Raw genomic sequence first — 20,798 nt, 5'->3', positions numbered from 1 at the left:
CCATAAACAAGGCAACAAAAGGGAAAAATGTCCTGGCCTCCAGGAGTAGTGGATTCTTAGTGCAAGCACCTAGCTCCAGTGATAACCCTGGAGGCAAAAACAAACAAATAAATAAAAATAACATTGAAAAATTATTGTCATGCATAGGCAATCTGAGGAAACATGGGCATGTTGGGGGAATTCCTATCATAAAGATAATTAACAACGTACTTTTCTGAGGTACCCTGTGCTTTGTGTTACCTATAGCCTATGAGAAATTCAATTTTGGGAGGGGGTGGGTGGTGGCACACCTGCTTGAGCACAAATGTTACAATGTGCAAGGACCTGGGTTCAAACCACAAGCCCCCACTTGCCAGGGGAATGCTTTTCAAGTGGTGAAGCAGTATGCAGGTGTCTCTGTTTCCTTCTCCTCATCCTCTTGATTTCTCTGTCTCTACCAGATAATAAATAAAATATTAAAAATAGATTTATTCTTTGTTGTGTCTTTTTGCTTCTCACCTAAATATTTATCTTTTAAAAAATTAATTTCATTTGTTTTTTCATTTTATTTTGTTTCATTTTATTTTATTTTGTTTTGTTTTATTTTTATTTTATTTTATTGCCTGCAGGGTTATCACTGGGGCTGGGTGCCTACATTACGAATCCACTGCTCCTGGAGCCGCTTTCCCCCCATTTTTGTTGCCCTTGTTGTTGCTGTTGTTATTATAGATTATGTTGTTGTTAGATAGAGCAGAGGGAAATGGGGGGGGGACAGAGAGGGGCAGAGAAAGATAGACAACTGCAGACCTGCTTCACTACCTGTGAAGTGATCCAGGTATGGAGCCAGGGCTGAACCATGATTCTTATGCTGATCCTTGCGCTTTGCGCCATGTGTGCTTAACCCATTCTGCTACTGCCCAGCCCCCCTCTTTTTTTCTCCTTTAAATTGTCTTTATTTGTTACGTAAAGATAGCCAAAAATTGAGAGGAAGAGGGAAATAGAGGAGAGAGACAGGGACACCGGCAGCACTGCTTCACCACTTGTGAAGTTTTTTTCCCTGCAGGTGGGGACCAGGGGCTTAAACCTGAGTCTTTGTACATTATAACATGTGCACTCAAGCAGGCGTACCACCACCCAGCACCAATAATTTCTTTTTTTTCTAAGCTGTTTTTTTCCCCCTTAAAAAAGTTCACTCCCAGGTGGGAGCACAGCGGAGTAAGTGCATGTGGAGCAAAGCACAAGGACCAAAGTAAGGATCCTGTTTGAGCCCCAGGCTCCCCACCTGCAGGGAGTCACTTCACAAGTGATGAAGCAGGTCTTCAAGTGTCAATCTTTCTCTCCCTGTCTCTGTCTTCCCCTCCTCTCTATTTTTCTCTGTCCTATCCAACAATGGTGATAACAACAACAACAACAACAACAATAATAACCACAACAAGGATAAGACAACAAGGGCAACAAAAAGGAAAAAAATAGCCTCCAGGAGCAGTGGATTTGTGGTGCAGGCACTGAGCCCTAGCAATAACTCTTGAGGCAAAAAAAAAAAAAAAAAAATCACTCCCACTTAGGCTCAGGCTCCACACCAGTGAGACCTGCTTCTGGAGGGTATTGTGCTAATCTCCTCACAGATGAGGAGATGGAGAATCTGAGGGTTTAGTGACTTGCCCAGGGCCACAGGGACGTGGGCAGTACTCCAGGAGCTCATTATCAGTACATTGTGCAGTCTTCCCAGGGAGAAGTGATTGGGGCCTGGTTTTACTTCTCTGGGCTTGTGGAGGGACAACTGCCAAAGGCTAGAATCCTGATAGATGAGCACAACTCTGCTGCCGGCTGTTGGCTCTCTGCAGAAGTGTCCATGTGCTTGTTGGTTGGTGGTAGGTGACGACTCTCCCTGGGCTTCAGGCTGAAGTCAGTCACCCAGGGAAGGGTGTTCCCACTTTGAGATTGCTTGTGTTTGGCAGCTTCTGTGGATCTTCATCTGAAAAATCATTTAGCCATTCCCTCCTTCCTCCCCTCCCTCCCACCCTCCTCTCCCTTCCTTCCTTTCATATTATTTATTTATTTATAGAGATAGAGACAGAGAAATTGAGGAAAATGGAGAGGGAAGGAAAGAGATGCCTGAAGTACTGTGTCAGCACTCATGAAGCATCCCCCTGCAGGTGGGGACCAGGGGCTTGAACCTGGGTCTTTGCACACTGTAGTGACTGTGCTCACAGGTGCGCCACCATCTGGCCCCTCTTTCTTCACTTCCTCCCTTTCCCCCTTCCTTCTTCTCCCTTCCCTGTTCCCCCCTTCCCTTCTTCTCCTTCCCCTCTTTCTCTCATTCTTTATTTCTTCCTCTCTCCTCAAATTCTTAAACAAGTGCCACTCATGGACTGATTTTTCCTTCAGATAGACAATGCAGAACTGGAGCTTCCCTCATTGCAATGGCCCTTCTCTTGTGATGTCAAGTTTTGTATCTGAGTTACATGCAGGGCAAGACAGGAGCTCTACCCACTGTACTATCTCTCTGGCCCCTCTCAGTCTTTCAATCTCAGTGTCATCCATACCTTTTCAGTTTACAGGGGCCTCCCAGATGAGAGGTGTTTCCGGGACCTTTGGGGGAGGGTGTGGATTAGAGGGGGGGAAAATCAATAAGTTAGGGTCCAAAAGATAGTTCACTGGATAGGGTCAGTGCCTTGCCATGCACATGGCTTAGGTTTGAGTCTGGCCAACTGACATGTGTTGCTGTGTTTTTCAAAATGTCACTGGTTCCCTTTCCCAGAGAGCAGGTCTTTCAAGCATATGGTACCTGCTATATAAATTCACAGCATTTTGGATGGATCTGAATTGTTTTGTATCATCCAAGTCAATGCCTAAAATATGAGCTGTAGCTTCTGTGTTTACAGTTTCTTTGCTACTCTTGCTTCTTTTTGTTCATTTCAGTCAGTGGTGAGGAGGGAGGGTGTGATAAATGTACCATTATACCACCATTATTTCCCCCCTCACTAACATTGGTTTGGAACTTGCTTTCTGCATTTTCACTTTTCCTGAAATCATCTGACCCTGTTGTCTTTGTGTCTTATAATAGTTGCTCTTTGTAACTTTCTTTTCTTGTCTCACTGAGGTCTCACTAAGCTTCTCTGTTTCTAATCAAACGTGCTCAATGATTTTAAAACCATTTTCTGGTTTCTGAATTAGATCATTTTTAGAGATCTTAAATTACATGAAAATTTATTTTGTGTACTCCTGTATTAATTGTTATTATTATTATTATTATTATTATTATTTTGCTAACAAGAAATTTTATTTCTAGGGGGTTGGGTGATGGTGCACCAGATTAAGCACAGATAGTACTAAGCACAAGGACCCATGCAAGGTCCCAGTTCGAGCCCCTGTCTCTCCACCTGCAGGGGAGTCACTTCACAAGTGGTGAAGCAGGTCTGCAGGTGTCTATTTTTCTCTCTCCTTCTCTATCTTATCCTCCTCCCTGTTTCCCTCTGTCCTATCCAATAAAGATGGAAAAAATGACCACTAGGAACAGTGGATTTGTAACACTGGCACTGAGGTCCAGTAATAACCCTGGACACACAAAAAAGGAAAAACAAAAAGAAGAGCTTTTTTGTCTAAAGATTTTGCTTTTAAAATTAATTATTAGGGGCTGGACACTGGTGCAGTTAGTTGAGTGTACATGCTACCATGCTCAAGGATCTGGGTTTAAGCCCAAAGTCCCCACTTGTCAGGGGGAATCTTCAGGAGAGGTGAAGCAGTGCTACAGGTATCTTTTGTCTCTCTTTACTTCTCTATCACCTTTCTGTCTCAATTTCTCTCTGTCCTATCAAAAATAAATCAAATATTTAAATAGTAAAATGTGTTTATTTACTAGAGAGAAAAAAAGAGAAAAAGGAGGGGGTGGGAGAGGTGGAGGAAGAGGAGACAGCAGAGCATCATTCTGCCACATTTGGTGCCCGGGTCTGAACTCAGGTCCTCATGCTTGAGAATCCATGGCTTTATCTCTACCTACTGTGCCACTCTCTGAGCTGTGAAGATTTTAATTTTTGACTATAGGTGGGAAATGGCAAGGGAGAGACCTTCTCAGAGGCTATACAAGGTCTTACTCATTTGGGAGAACTGGGAATGTTAAGCTTCTCTTATTTCTGAACTTGGAGTTGACATTATGAAAGGAACACATGGCCTACCTAATGAATTACAGGCAGGTGAAGTTTGAATTTATTCCCAAGACTTTCACAAAGGCATTATACCATTTGTATATATATATAGTCATTTCAGTTTTCTGTAGGGGGAAGGTGACCTTTTTATTATGAGTCCTTGTTTTGAGTCTTCTTGCAAGTTGGCATCCATTCCAGTGTTCCTGTACTGAAGTTCTGAGAGAGATTGTTGAGAGCTCCCAGCTAAAACCATTTCAAACGGAATGTGACTCGGCCAAGGTCATGCAGGCAGCTGCTGGCAAAGTCAAATCTGTAATACAAGGCTTCTTTCTTGCAGGCATATCCTCAACCTTCGAGACCACCTGCTGCCCTTGTCCTATCAGGGCCTGAGCTATGATGAGATTTAGCTCCTGGCAGCTTTGTTAGAAGTTCACTTTTGTTCTAAGGAGTTTTAGCCTGCAGTGAAGTCATGTTGGCAAGGCCTAGACTCATAGGCTCATATGCATTGGGGTCTTTGCAGATTTAGAGAAAAAACATGTGCACAGAGCTGAAAGTTGTTGGATCCTTCCTTGTTCTGAAGATAAAAAACATGTTAAACATCTTGCATATGAACCCTCAGGAATCAGAGATATAGGGATGAGGCAGCTTTAAGGCTTATGTTTTTGTGCTTAGAAATCTTAGTGGCTTTCCTGATCTTAGTATCTAAAATATTTATCAATGACCACTTCCTTCCTTACTAGAAATGGTTCTGTTCTCCATTTGTGGGGGGCCTATATCTTGGAGAGATTTCTCTTTTTAGAGAACCAAAGTGTCAGTAATTGAAAGAGTAGACAGACTCCATGCTATATAGTTGGAAAACTAGTTAGACTCTAGTTGAGGTTGCCCAAGGCTCCATCCCTGAGACTTTGAAGTATGCTGAACCTATCCTTCCTATTAATTCAGCCCAATTCTGGCTTCTGGATCATTTGAACTTTAGCTCAGTTGAGGTTCTTTTCTGTTTGGGCCTTAAAAACTCTTCAGTCCATATTTAATGCACATTTAAGAGGTTATAGTAGATGAAGCCCAGCTGGCAACCACAGACAGATTTGCTAGAGCTTAACTGTTTCAAGGGAGCTTCTCATACCAGTTACACTTAAGACAGTATTCAGACTTCAATAAATATTTTATCTGTACAATTCACGATTTTGTGATTTTATAATGCTCGCTGCTCTGATTGAGTTTATTTGACTATACAGATCCCTCGTGTTTACTTTGTATGATTAATATACTTACAAAAACAGTGTACAAACCAATCTCTGTTAGTCTATTCTAAACATTCCTTGGGCTTCTGTATCACAGCTGAGCAATGCATTTGGGGGAGAGGAAACTGACTGAGAATTCACAGGTGCAGGGAGCTTAGACTAGATTCTTACCTTGTTGGGTTCTCATTTCTTTATCTTTAAAGTAAGACTGTATAATATCCTATGGTGGTGGTGGTTGTAATTAAGTGAGATTATGAAAAAGGATAGCTGCTTGGGGCTGAGTGATGGTAAACCTGGTTGAGCACACACATTACAGTGCACAAGAGCCTGGATTCAACCCTCTGGTTTCCATCTGCATCAGGGAAGCTTCATGGGCAGTGAAAGAGTGCTGCAAGTGTCTCCCTCTCTATCTTCCCCTGCCTCCTTAACTTCTCTGTGTCTTTATCCAAGAATAAAATATCTGCTTAATAAACATAATTTTCTTTTTTAATTCACTATTTCTTTATTAATGAGAGAGAGAGAGAGAGAGAGAGAGAGAGAGAGAGAGAGACATCCCCCAGAGCATCATTCTGGCAGGCGAGATGCTGAAGATCAAACTCAGAACCTTTTTATTTTCAAACTGGTTTTCTCGCCACTGTGCTACCTGCTGGATCCCTGGATCACTTTCTGTTATGGAGTGCCTGTCACTTTCAGGGTATTAGGGTGTATATCTACCTGCTTTCCTTCTCTCCATGTTTGCATTTTCGGGCTCCCCCACTAGGATGTGAGCAACCATGAAGGAAGGCCACACAGCTGTTAGTCCTTGTTAATTCTCTGATGTCTCATATGATATCTGGCACAGTGTAGATTCTCAATATAGGATTAATGAGCGTCATTCAAGCATGAGTGGAATTAATGCAGAGTAGATAAAAAGGAGAATGAGAGTTCCTAAGCTGAAAGGGTAGAGTTTCCAACTTTTTTTTTTTTTTTAATGCAAGAGATATTATGAAACAGTTGAGAAGCTTGGTGTCTTGGGCTCTTTTGGGAACTATTTCGGTCCCTAACTCTGCCCTTTTAAAATTTTTTACTTATTTTTTATGACCAACAAGTCCATTGGATAAGAGGGGTACAATTCCACATAATTCCCATGACCAGTGTTCTATATTCCACCCCCTCTATTGGAAGCTTTCCTGTTCTTTAATCCTCTGGGAGTATGGACCCAACGTCATTGTGGGATGCAGAAGGTGGAAGGTCTGGCTTCTGTAATTGCTTTTCCACTGAACATGAGCATTGGCAGGTCAATTCACGCTCACAGCCTGTTTATATCTTTCCCTAGTGGAACTCTGACCTTTTAAAGCTATGTAGCCTTGAGCAAGTTACTTAAATTCTCTGAACCCCGGATTGAAACTTCACAGGATTGTACATTGAATCCCAAGGAGCACCTGAAAGAATTGCTCAAAGGGAAAATAAGATAATGCCTGACACTAAGAATTGTTCAAAGTTAAAGAGCAGGCACAGAAGGCTAATTTCTCCTAAGGTCTTGGGTAAGCACTAAAGAAACCAAGAGTGTTCTTTCTGGGGAGAATCTTGATGACTCAGAAGTGATTTCCACAATGGCTTGCCCCTTGCTGAGATATTTCGGAACACCTGGCTGTAGTGACTCCTGAGTTTCTCTAAGGCAGGTCGCTAATGGAACTGAGGTCCAGAGTGGGGTCAGAAGCAGCGCTGGAGTCCCAAAGAGAGCTGTGTGGACCATGTGGTTCCATATGACCTTGAATTGCCAGCACAGAGAGTGGAAACTCAGGAAACTGACTTTGCTGGCTCTCTCCTTTGTGACTGCTTCTTTCTTTTTTCCTCTTAAAAAATTAAATGTTAAGAAGAATTGATTTTTTTAAGAAGAGGGTTTTAGGAAGCTAGATAATCCAATGACAATATTAGTGGCCACTGAGGTGGGGTAGCCAGCCCAGTGACTAAAAATGTGGTATTTGGATTAGCACTGCCTAGGTTCAAATCCCAATCTAGTCATTTCCTAGTTGGGAGGTTTGGGCAAGTTATTTAACTAGTTCTCATTTTCATTATGCCTGTAGTGTTGGTAGTAATAGTACCAACCTCAAGGGCCTCTTTGAGGAGTGAATGAGGTAACCATGGAAATAGCAACACAGTACGCATAGTGAGTGCTCATTGCTGCCATTATTATCCTCACTTTACAGTAAGGAAATGGAGGCTCAGAGATTTTTCTCTGATCTACCCAAGGTGACAGGGAGATTCCAAAACCAAGCCACACATCACCTTCAGTTGCTTAAACTTTTGCTCCTCCTTTTTTCTTACTTCTTCCCTCCATACAATCCCCACCCCTTTTTTTTTGTAAAGTCATTTATGGAGACTCCCTGTGTCTCTCAGGCATCAAAGTGCCCAGTCTGGGGACACATCCTGAGAATTCAGTAGTGAAAAAAAACACAAACATGCACTTTCTGCCCTGGTGTACTTAGGCTGGGGGTGGGATTCAGACAATAAAAAGGAGTGAGTAAACCATCTCAGGATTCCTGAAGGGCACCAATCTCATTCCCTAGAAGTATGATGATGTGATAGGAAAGAGTGGGGGAGGCTGTTTCTCAGGGAATGTTTGGGGACCTGCTCTGAAAGGCTCTTTGATTTTTACTGTGGAAGGTGCCTAAGGCCAGCCAGCAGGCATTGTGTGAAATGCTAGGGCTGTGGGGGGAGGGGAGGGAAAGACTGCAGTGCAAAGCCCCCCCCCACCCCCCCTGAGGCCATTAAGAGTCTGTCTCCAGCTGGCTTGTGAGGTCTTCAAAAGATGACAGGGCTGTTCATCCCTTGGTGTGGAGAAAGGCCTTCCTCACCTTTCCCAACATATCTGAGGTTTCCCTGACCTGTGGCTGGCTCTTTCTTTCACTGCTCTCTCAAAAGTGGGAAGAAAAAAAAAAGTCAGGATCATTGTGTGAGCAGAGATGAAAGATGCTATTCTGGCTTCTGAGTGGGCAGAGCTCTGGCCAGGGGCCAGGAGAACTGGGTTCCATCCCAGCTCTGCACCCCCTATCTTTCCAGCCTTGTCTTTTTTATGCCTATGAACATTTTCCCACCTGTAAAATTAGGAGCCAGGCCAGATGCTCCCTTCCCTCTTGAAATGTGGGAGAATAGTGGAATCCCTGAATCTGCTCCCAGGCTGTGTTTTTGATTTCCAGGCTGGTGGTTTCTTCAGCTGGTCCCTGCCTGAGTTGAACCATTCTCAGTCTTTTTTTTTTTTACCAGAGCACTGCTCAGCTCTGACTTATGGTGGTGTGGGCGGTCGAACCTGGGAATTGAGAACCTTAGCCATGAAAGTCTCTTTGCATAACCATTATGCTATACCCCCATCTGCCATTCTCAGCTTAACTGAAGGTGACTGCTCTGTGCCAGTTCCCACCTCCCCATTAGGCAGGGGAAGCTGAGTGCTGACTCCACACATGGGTTTCTCCTTGGCTCTTTCTTTGTGGTCACAGAGATTGTAGCATCTGCTGCTGTGTTGCTTGGGGCCGAGAAACCTGCCCTTCTCAGTTCTCTCTCCTTCAGGTGTGTGTGCAGATTAGTGTCTAGGAGGGTAAGATTGTGAGGAAGAGAAACCATCTGGCCATGTTCCATTGCCTTCTTTCCTTCGTCATAACCATTCTGCTCTCTCTGCCCCATTGCCTTCTTTTCTTGCCACACTTAAAGCTATGGCCGACTGAAGTCCTTGGCAGACCACATGGGCAAACTGGTCTGACAGAGGATTCTGTTTCCAAGAGATAACTGGTTCTCCTTATATCCCAGAAAAGGTATTCTGGTAAGGATATGACCATCATTTTCAAGAGCATCAGAAATCATGGGGTTCTTAGAAAGGGTTAACACATTGCCATCTGTTATGTGGGAAAATACTCTGGCCAGAAAGGCTATGTGATTTGCCCAGTGTCACACAGCAGTAGTCAGTGAATGAAGTCGACGTCAATAAATGATGGTGATAGGCATTTTTGGTCAATATAGGAGATGATGAACTGATTCAGTTCTTGAACATATCTTATTTTGTTATGATACCCATTAACCTGAACATATCAAGTAACTTTTTTTTTCATTTCTAATTTATATGTTGGTACTAAATACATATGAAGGAGTGCTTAATTGGCACTTACTATGTGCCAGGCACCTACTGACATATAAAATTTACCTAGTACCTGTAAAACCCCAGGGGACAGCACTGTTCTTAGTCTTGTTTTATGGATGGGGACATAGAGGCACAGAAGTTACATAAATTGACCCAGCCCACAGGTGAAAATTTCATAAACAGACAAACAAAATCAGTAACAACAAATAAAACAAAAAACCAAAAAACCATGTGAGTCAGCAAGATAGCTCACTTGGATAGTGTGTTTGCTTTACCATGCATACAATCTGTTTGTGAATTCTGCCCCTACTTTATTGAAAGATACCTTAGTGCTTACTGTGGTATCTTTATCTCTGTGTTTTTTTTTTTTTTTTCATGAGAGAGATACAGAGTGTAAGATAGCAATAGATGGATAGAGAGCCCAGAGCACTATTACTCAGTTCTGGCATATGGCAGCTGGAGATAGAATTTTGGATCTCAGAGCCTCAGGCATGATGTTTCTGTTTATCTGAAGAAAAACTGGGATGAACACACACACACACACACACACACACACACACACACACACACACAGCTGAGCTGGGCTGCCCACTCCAGAGTCCTCAGCTTTAACCCTTCCTGCCTGTGCTATAGGCAGGAATAGGCAAAGAATATCATGCACTGCTCAAGGTGTACTTGTTGGAGGACTATCAATACCATCTCTGATTTACAGAGGGAAAAAATGGGGCCTGTAAGGGGTATGGAAGCATTGAAAATTTCTAGAGCCTCAGTGTTTTTGGTATTAATGTCCTTTCCCACTCAGCTAAACTGCCTCAGAAGTCAGAACATGCCCCGCAAGTTCATTATTCTCCTTGAAGTCCCTGTGCTAACTTCCACCTTTGTTGTTTCCCTTCCTAGATTTATTATAATGGACCAAATTAACCCAAGTTGCCTCTCGGAGTCACTAGGAAAAAAAAATGAACAGATCAGACACTTTTTTGTTGGTCCTTGGGGAATGCCCAAGCCATCAGAGAGACATCATCTTATTTATAATAAATTCACTCTTCAAAGAGCTTTAAAATATTCTTCTTTCTATTAGGACTATTGTTTCTATCTGTTGAGTCCATGGAAGTTTGACATTGGATGACTTTATAAAACATTCTACTAATTGGATTTGTTAAAGCAAATAAATCAAACACTAATTGGGATGTGCCCTGCCATTATTTTTGCTTACTGAATTAGATATAATGGTGTGAAGGCCTTCTTATCATATTTGTGCACTTATTTAAACACCCCCCTGGCACACACTTCTGCAAATTCAATTAGATATTTAAAAAAAAAAAAGAATTCTCTTTATGCAAGGCTGGTTTACATTCATTCCAGGGGCAAGACTTGCCTGCCCATGATAGGCTGCTCACGATTAATTAGCCCCACTTAGATATTGCCCTGCCTTCAAAGCATTTCTCAGCACAAAGGTAGAATCTTGATGAATTGGGGGCTGGGGTGCTCTCTCCTCAGAACAGGTATATCTGGAGAACAGATGGCTTCCTGGGTGTGTGATCTGAGTCATTGGAGACAACCAGCAGTCAGAATGGCCCCATGCACTCTTGAATGCTCTTATGTTCACTTGAGACTCTTCACACTTTTAAAGCAAGAGGCTCTACAGGTTAGTTGTATATTGGACTCCAGAAAATTTGTAGCTAGGCCCACCTGAGAGGTTGCCCTGACTCTCAGACTGTCTCACTAGGGAAAGGGCCCTTGATTTCAGTCTCTTCTCTGTGAGTGTTGAGTAATCTGCTGTGGCCTTGGTCTCCTCATTTGTGAAGTAAAGGGTTACTCCTCTGTCATGAAGAACATGGGCCATAACATAGGCAAAATGATTACCTAGTTTAATTTTTTAATATGTATTTATTTTATTTTCTAGGGCAAAGAGAGATTAAGAGTAGAAGGGAAGATGATGTGAAGTGAGATAGAAAGAGAGATACCTGCAGCACTGCTTCACAGATTACGAAGCTTCTCCCCTGCAGGTGGTGACCCAGGGCATGAACTTGGCCAAGTTCTTGTGCATGATGACATGTGTACTCAACTTGATGTACCACCACCCAACCTCTACAAAGTGCTTATGTAAACCTAGGGAATATCACTTTTTTTTTTTTCTTTTCTGGAAGCAGCAGGTTGAGTCTCAGATTTGGTGAACTCACAAAGTGTTCCCAAATGAATAAGGCTAGAACAACAGAAAGCACTTGACTTTGCCACTACACAGACCAGGGCTAATATCCTTGTTCCAACTAACTCATGGGGGTTAACTGACTTATCTGTGTTGTAAAATGGGTACAATGAAAATGGCAGGGCCATGACCCGGGAGATGCTGCAGGGGATAAAGCTTTGAACTTTCAGGCATGGGGTTTGAAATTTGATCACTGGAGTGCTGGAGTGATTCTCATGTTCTCTCTCTCTCTCTCTCTCTCTCTTTCTCTCTCTCATTTTCTCTTCTCTCTCCCTCCCCACTCTCTTACTTAATTACATCATAAAATTACAGGATCTATGACAAGAATTACATATTCACCTATCAATAAAGTGGGATGTTACTATTAGTGTTTTGTGTGTTGTCATTTGCCCCGTCTCATATATCCCTCATACTCCGTCTTATAGCTGGATCTGGGTCTCAGCAGTCTTAGTACCCAGTATCCAAAATGTATAAGCCATACTTCTATAAAGCAGGGTTTGGCAAACTATACCTCCTGAATAAAATCTGTCTTACCTGCCTTTGTCCATTAAGTGTTATTGAAAGGCAACCATAATCATTGTTTAATCTACTGTCTATAATGCTTTTGTATTACAGTAACATAATTGAGGACTTGTGACACAACTATTTAGCCACAGAGCTAAATAGATTGATTCTTTATATGGAAAACTATTGAACTTTTTCATAGAGAGTTGGGAGTGGGTGGGTGGACTTAACCTATATTATTCATAGACACACAAGTGCACACTTGCATGGCTCAAGTCCAGTTGCCTGGCATATATCAGAAGCTCAGTCAATCTTTAGTTCCTCTTCTGAACTTAATTCTGTCCAAGAATACATAGGATCATATCTGAGAAGTGCAGAGGCAGACACATTTGTATTTTTATTGAATTCTCTTCCTCTCTCATTTTCAAAAGAAGAACTCATGTTTAAAAAAAAGTTCTGATTGGCACTATAAACCTTATTTATGCTTTAATATATCTCAAAGTATGTATCCTGCACTATTTTTACTTTCCTTACAGATGCTGATATGCTATACATTACCAACCCCAAATGGATTTTCAAAATCCAATTTCCTTGCTACAATTTTCCATTTCTCTGTTGACTTTTTATGCTTGACTCACATCAGAGCATCTGGGGCCTTTGCCACATTTTGACCTCATCTTGTCCAGGGAAATAGCTCCCATATCCATGTTCAGGGAGATAGTGCTGTGTCCTTGGACTCTGGCTGTACTGCCCTGTCCTCCCTCAGTTATGGGGGTCTTCCTCTAAGTAAAACACATGGTCTGGAGGCTGAACCTAATTCTTGGGGTAGGGTGAGCTAATGAGCTTTTAGAAACTTTTACTTTATTTTTAGAGATTCGTTTTTCCCTTTTAAAAATTTATTTGATAGGAGAGAACAATTTTAGAGGGGAGGGAGAGATACAGAGGAAGACATGCAGACCTGCTTCACTGCTCATGAAGCTTCCACCTTGCAAGGGCAGGGGACCAGTAGCTTGAACTTGGGTCCTTGCACATTTGTGATGGGTAAGCTTAATTGAGTGCACCATTGACTGACCACAGCTTTATTAAGTTTTGTACCCCCCACCTAAGCATTATTGTGATGGAGTTGACATCAGTTTAATGGGACCACTTAGCCTTAAAAATAGAATGAGGAGAGCATCTTTTGGGAGTCTCTTCAACCACAGGTCTTTTATTATTTATTATTTTTATATTAACTTTATTTGTTTATTGGATAGAGACAGCCAAAAATTGAGAGGGAAGGGGAAGATAGAGGGGAAAGAGACAGAGAGATACCTGCAGCCCTGCTTCACCACTCATGAAGCTTTCCTCCTGCAGGTGGGGACCAGGGGCTTGAACTGGTGTCCTTTGGCACTGTGACATGTGTGCTCAACCAGGTGAGCCACCACCTGGCTCCCAACTACAAGTCTTTTCTAAATGGCCTGCCACAGGCTCATACAGAGAGGATCAGAGGCCTCTTCCATCAGGTGTGATAATTCCAAGGAATTGTACCAGGATAGGTGAATGTAAGGGTGACTGATTGATTGATCAGTCACCAGAGTTATTGCTGGGGCTTATTACCTTCACAACATATCCACTACCACTCCTTGCAGCCTTTATTTATTTATGTGGGGATGGAGACAGAGAAAAATTGAGACAGAAGGGTGAGACAGAGTTGGAGAGAGAAAGAGAGACATACTGCAGCCATATTTCACTGTTGGTGGAGCCTGAGGGCTTGAATCCAGGTCTTTGCACATAGTAATGTGTGTTCTCTACTGGGTGCACCACCACCCAGCCCTGAATGTAAGTTTTAATGTAAGGAGCTTCGGTGAAACTTAGGGTCATGGTTTGATTAGTAACTGTTATTGCTCTAGAGATGGTTAAACTGCACTTTATTTTCCTCCCACGGGGGTTCTTCCATAACTTCTCTGGGCTGGCACAGGGTTCTGTATCTCTGTGGCTGCAGAATGTCCCAAATTCTTCCTAAGAACTGGATTCAGTTCTCCTTTAGCCATGATCACTGGCAGGCTTCGTTACGGTTATTGTGTCCAGCACCAGGTCTTTTTTTTTAAATTTATTTTTCAAATCTTTACTATCTTTATTTATTGGATAATGACAGAAATTGAGAGGGAAGGGGGTGATAGAGAGGGAGAGAGACACCAGCAGACCTAATTCACCAGTTGTGAAGCTTTCCCCTGCAGGTGGGAACTGGGGGCTTGAAGCAGGATCCCTGAGCATTCTAACATGTGTGCTCAACCAGGTGTGCCACCACCCTGCCCCAGGTCTTGATACAGGATCAGAAATGAGGGTGTGGTGTGAGTGGTGAAGATTTGTACCCTCCTGGTAGTGTGGATTTGCTATTTTGACACCTAACCTAGAGTTCGGAGCAATTTTCAGTCTGCTGATAGAGGGGAAAGAAATTTAGGGAGGATTGCTTAAAACACAGTTTTAAGTATATTTTCATTCTCAAAATAGCTTCTAAAACTTCTTTCTAGGTTAAGTCAGACCATTAGGGAACAGAGAGATAGCTGGACTATATCATCTCAGGTGCCAATGAATTGCTTTTCCTGAATTGTATGTTTGGATGATGTTACCAATTTATATTGAGAATGATTATGAGAAACAGTCTCGTGAAATTGGCTATCCGACCTTTGTGTGGATGTTGTGTGGATATTGTTCGTTATAGGATGTGGGACTACTGTTACCAGTGCCCCTGTGGAGAAGTTCTTGTGTGATCTAAGCACCTGGAATGGCTGTAATTTTCCTGAGCAATTTGACTTTCATTGTGTGAACACGGTGTCCAGTATCGGAACAGATGCCCTTTTTTCTATTGGCTTTTGGAAACCCAGAGTCACAAATGCAAACTCCTTTCAGCAGGCAGGCATGCGGGAAATTGCAGCACGGACTGGTAACTCTTTCTGTCCTGCTTTGCTTTCCACCCCTTGCCCTCAGTTTGCTTCTTGCCCATCATACTGTATTTGCTCTCCCTGTGTTTATTAGGCCAGGTGGTGGGGACTGAGGTTGACAGACTGGTGAATAGTTAGACAGTGCCCTTTGAATATGCCCATGATCTTTATCTATAGCAAGTATTGAGGATGCCCAGTCATGGCCTCCTTTCCTGAGAGGCCCAGAGTTCCACAGAAAAGTCATGAACACTGTGTCCACATGGAGTTTGGACATGCATGGGTGAAAAAGTACAGTACAAGGGCCGGTTTCTAGAAATTCTTCTGCAGGGAGAGACTCTGAGGTCCCCTCAAAAAATAACACATTGTACTCAAATGTGAGAGCACTGATGGCTGGGCCTGATGGTCTCCAAGAAATAGTGGCCCAGAATAGAGTGTGAGGCTGCTTTTAACTCCACTCAAAGCCAACTTCTCCTTCAGGCTGTGGTCTGAAAATATAAACTGGGTCACTGGGCCCCAGGCCTGCTGCTGTGGGACCCCAGTGACAATGAGAAGATCCTTAAAGAGAAAGCACTTACTGAAGTGGCCACAGCAACTCTGTAGCTGGGTACAGAAAGGTGCCTATTAAGTGGCTTTGAAAAGGAGGGGAGGATTGAACCCTTGGCCAGGAGGTGATGGGCACACAGTGGAGTCCACAGACTTGGGCAGGTTGGTAGTCTGACCTTGCTTGGGTTGTCCAAAGTTTGCCCAGAAGTACCACTGTAAGTCTTCCTAAGTCATCTCTGTAGAAGGCAGAAAATTGATTTAATCTTATCATTGTTCAAAGTTTATTATTAATTTTTTTTTGTTTTTACTTGAGCACATTGCTATGAAAGTGCTTTTTTTTTTTTTTTCTTTTTAAATAATCATTTAAAGCATGTAAGAGTGAGAAACCAGAGAACACAGTCTGGTATATGTGGAGCTGGTGACTGAATCAGAAGCCTCAGCTATATTGTGCTCTGCTGGTTGATATATTTACCCAACTGCTGCAAGTGCTTTTTTTTTTTTTTTTTTAATTGTACCTTAAGTGCGTGCTTGTCTAGTTTTGCTTCTCTGTACTCTGCATGCTACATGAGGGTAAGAATTCTAGCTGCTGATTCTGTGCTGAACAAAAGCTAATCTTTGTTAAGTGTTTAGAATAAACAAGGAAATTGATTCAAATGAGAGAGATCCAATCATCTCGGACTATGTTGTAGAGAAAGACACTTGCTCACTGGGTGCAGACTGAGAGGCTGTCAGAGCTCTGTCAATGTGAATCAAAAAAGTGCCCAGGAAATAGCTCGTGTTACTGCCTCGTCCCTCCATAGGACCTTGTAGGTAAAAGGCTTGGTCCTTGGGATTGGGGTGTATATTCTTGCTTTTATTACTTAGAAGCAGCATGGATTTTGCAATTGGGTTGCCATGAATTTGAACTTGGCTCCAACATTTTCTTTCTCTGAGACCTGACTCAGTCACATCCTTTCAAGTAAAGACTAAAAATATACTTGTGAGGGTTAAGTGAAGGAAAATTGAGAGAGCATCTATAATTATGCCTAATGCATTGCCTGGCATGGGTCATGCTTCTAATACTTGTCAGAATGTGCAAGGCTCTTCTGTGGTAGCCACTGAACCCTAGATGTCAGTGGCATTCAAAATGAAAAGTTGCTCTTCAAAAGTCCCATGCTGATATCACCCATCAGACAAGTCTCTGGACTGCTCTCTGGGATTTAAGCTTCCTTCTGTTTTTAATGCCACTCCTTCCATTAAAGCTTTGATGATCTTCATAATAGAAACAGGTGAGAGAATTGTTTCTGGGATATTACTTTTATTGACCAGTCCTGCAAATCCTGTACCTCGTCACACTTTGCTAGTGTTTGCCACGATATCTTCTAAAGATGCAAGGTGACCCAGAAACTTAATGTTGTTGTCGTGTGAGAGAAGACCCCGCCCTTTTTGTCATAAACACAGCATTGTCTTGGTGACATACAACTTCACTATCCCGGCAGGGGGACATCAATTTCAGTTCTCACTCAGCTCTGAGAAAGAACACTTGAGATGCTGCATGCTCCCCTCGCTCAGCATGCTGGATCTGTTGTCTCTGGCGCTGGCCTGGTTCACTTGCCTCCCACAGGCTGGGCTCCTCTGAGGTGGTGGCAGTATGGTGAAAAGAGGCCGTCCTCTCTTAGATCAACTGGAACTGCTGCTGCCATGGCTTCAAACATGTTAAGTGGAGTGTGAAATACGAAATATGAAATATGAAAACACAATAGGTGTTCTCTCCACTGATCTGGTCAGAGAAAGTTTACGGAAGAGGTGATTTGGAGAGGATCAGTTTGAACTTGTCAGTCTGTCCACATGGGTGGGAAGGAGCTTTCTAGGTAGAAGTGGAAAATAGAAGAATATGAAATTTTGGAAGAGCAGGTCATGCTAACTGCTCTGGGATCATCATTATTGAAATAGAATTTTTGTTTTGTTTTCTTCAATCTTCAGGTTGTCTACGGGCATACCACCCTCAACATGCTCGATATCGACTCTCCCTGAAACCTCGAGGGGTTTCATCACCCTGAGCTAGCTTTCATTTTTCTCTCAGATCAAAAGAGACAGGCAGAGAGCAAGGGGCAGGGAAAGAATCAATGACACTGAAGCTTTAGTCAATATGGTGGGACTGGACTCAAACCTAGTGTACTATCCAAGTGACCAAAGTATAATTTTTTTTTCTGTGCCTAGCATCCTTTTTGTGTTTTTTTACCTGTTTATTCAATCTCTCTCTCTCTCTCTCCATATATATATATCTTACTAAGTATCAGAACTGTTCCTGGCCATTCTGAACCATACTGTCTCTTCCAAACTGGCTAATAACCTCCTCCCTGATTCTTCTGCTGGGTTGACGTCTCCTATCACCTGTTCCCTCTGCATCCTTTATACATGCCCATCCTTGTCACTTGACTTACACTGCTCATTGCTTATTACCCTCACAGCACCAGGACACATGGTTCTCATGCAGAATCAGTTTCCACTGAGGCATAGTTGGCAGACATGACACTACAGGATGGGAGAATCTTTCTAGCTCATAATCAGAAAGTCTTTCTAAACTGGTTAAACCTTGCAACCCCTTTGATCTCAATTGTAGCCTACTAGCATGTGCTGAAATTCAGTAACTGACTTGTTTATTGCCATTGCGTCACTAAATACCAGTATTTGCCTCTTTCACAAACCACTGTTTGCTTGAACCTGGTTGTCTTCTAGATCTACACTGAGTACTCAGTTAGGTAATTTTTGACTTAATAAACAAATCCACGGTACTACTTTCACTCCTACCAGTGCCTCAACTACTTCCTATCACAGGGAAGTTTTCATTGATCATTGTCTTCTTTAGGTTTCTACTTTTAATTGTGTTTCTTGCACACCACGTTCTTTCTGTTTCTCTTGGTATATACACAAAAGACCTAAAATTCCTGCTGCTTTTTATTCTTATCTGTTTTTTACTATTTAAATTTTCATTAGTGATTTAATAATGAAGGAACATTTATGTAATGATGGTACATTTAATAATGTGGGATAAGAGGGGTACAGTTCCATACGATTCCCACCACCAGAGTTTCTTACCCCTTCCCCTCCATTGGAAGGTTCCATATTCTTTATCTCTCTGGAACAAAGATCTTTATGGGGTCCAGAAGGTATAAGGTCTGGCTTCTGTAATTTCTTCTCTGCTGGACATGGGCATTGACAGGTCGATCCAGATGTCCGGCCTGTTTCTATCTTTCCCTAGTGGGGTAGGGCTCTGGGGAGGCGGGGTTCCAGGACACATTGGTGAGGTCATCTCCCCAGAGAATTCAGTTTGGCGTCATGGTAGCATCTGCAACATGGTGGCTGAGAAGTATTAAGACATAAAGAAGAATACATTGTTTAATAGTCAGGAACCTAAAGGTAAGAATATAGCAGATGAGATTTGGGGTCTTCATGTTGGAAGGAGCTGGGCAGTCTTATTTCAGCTACATTCCAAGGGGCCCTTTCCTGCTGTTTTTTTTTTTTTAATGCAATGCTAATATTTCCAACTCAAGCCCCACTCCCTGTACCAATGTAATCCCAGCCTCCTTTTCTTAGCCTGAGACTCACTAGGATGCTAACGAGAGACTCTTCTAGATTTATATGCACAATAAGGAAAGGAAGAGGAAGAGCTTTTGGCATTGCAGGCTTTCTTCTAGATTTATATGCACAATAAGGAAAGGAAGAGGAAGAGCTTTTGGCATTGCAGGCTTTCTTTAAGTGGCATGGTTACTATATTCTGTGTCAAGTTTGTGAACAGCACTTCTTTCACTACTGAGCAGAGGGAATCTCAGGTTTAGGGTGCAGAAATGGGGTTCTGACTGTAATGGATGGTCCATGAGACTACAGACAACAGGAAGGGGCTGGTTTCTGTAGGTGTAGAGTGAGATCTGAGAGGGAACCATTGGGCATTTTCAGGAGGGAAAAGACAGCTGAGTTATGGAATAGAAGAGCAGTGGAAAGGACAGCCTGGGGTTCATGGGATTTGGGACAGCAGTGAGGAGGCTGCTGCAGAGTTCGTTTCCAATGTGTCCTCTTTCCACTTTTTGCACAGTGGTCTCATTCTGGAATGCTCTTCCATTTGCTTCCTGTCCTTGGAGACTCACCTATCCTTTTTTTCCTGCTTCCTGCTTATGTATATCACAGCTCTTGTTTCTCTAGACATATCAGCAATCCTGGGTGGGATATCAATTCTACATCCCACATCTCTCTCCAGGCCACTTGCCTAAAGTGTAGAATTCATAGTACATAGTAAATTCTTGTCAAAGGCGGCTTACTGCAACATGCTACAAGCCTTGGACTTGAAAAGAAAGCTTCAAACTATCAGTATTGACTTTAATTCTCTTCTAGGATTATGATTGTTAAACTCTTCACCAATGTGACCTTTACCGTATAAAAAAATTATTTTTCAAAAACTGCTTTTTTTTTTTTTTAAGAGAGGGATGTTGAGAAATTGTTATGTCCATGTTGCTTCTCATGAAGTAACCATAACTGTCACAATCTTCTTGCTGGTGGCTCTGTCACTCCATGTCACAGGTGAGGGACCTGAGACAGATGTACTAACATCTGGCCCGACCTGGCCCGGCTTTGCCATGCTGGGGTTTGCATCTAATTTTTCTAGGCTCCGAAGCCAGTGCTCTCTCTGCTGCCTAGCGGCATCTCTCCATGTTGCGGGAAGCAATTATGGAGGCATGCCCAGCATTCATTTTTCCTACTTAGACTGAGACAATGCTGTTTACTTTCTCAGAAAGGAAGATTGAAATCAATGTAACTAGCCTTATTAACTTTTTTAAAATAGGGGGGCCCTGCAGATGCCAGTGCTTTTCCTGGGAGCACCAAGGCAAACATAAAAATCCAATTTGCTTGACTTTTTTGTTGTTGTTGTTGAATCTTCTCCAGAGTTTAAAATTCAAAGCTGTAAATGAACAGCCGGCGAGACGGGGTAATGGAGCAAGCCTCAGACACAAGAATGTATTTACCCTTATCTCTTTTGTCTGCAGGCAGCTGTTCCTTCGATGAGCACTACAGCAACTGTGGTTATAGCGTGGCCCTAGGGACCAATGGGTTTACCTGGGAGCAGATTAATACGTGGGAGAAACCAATGCTGGACCCAGCGGTGCCCACAGGTAT

At 42.6% G+C, this 20,798-nt stretch overlaps 1 protein-coding gene across 11 annotated transcripts in view; it reads left to right on the top strand.

The window, feature by feature from the left end:
- Positions 1-20,798, top strand: part of PTPRT (protein tyrosine phosphatase receptor type T) — a 1,549,072-nt gene that overhangs the window by 374,860 nt on the left and 1,153,414 nt on the right. For all 11 annotated transcript variants that reach the window (XM_060190244.1, XM_060190260.1, XM_060190255.1 and 8 more), the window contains exon 2: positions 20,669-20,794. In XM_060190244.1, coding sequence (XP_060046227.1) covers positions 20,669-20,794 — 126 coding nt within the window. The remainder of the gene's footprint in view (positions 1-20,668; positions 20,795-20,798) is intronic.

Source organism: Erinaceus europaeus, chromosome 1 (assembly GCF_950295315.1).
Source record: "Erinaceus europaeus chromosome 1, mEriEur2.1, whole genome shotgun sequence".
Lineage (NCBI taxonomy): Eukaryota > Metazoa > Chordata > Mammalia > Eulipotyphla > Erinaceidae > Erinaceus > Erinaceus europaeus.
This window is presented reverse-complemented; position numbering and strand designations above follow the sequence as displayed.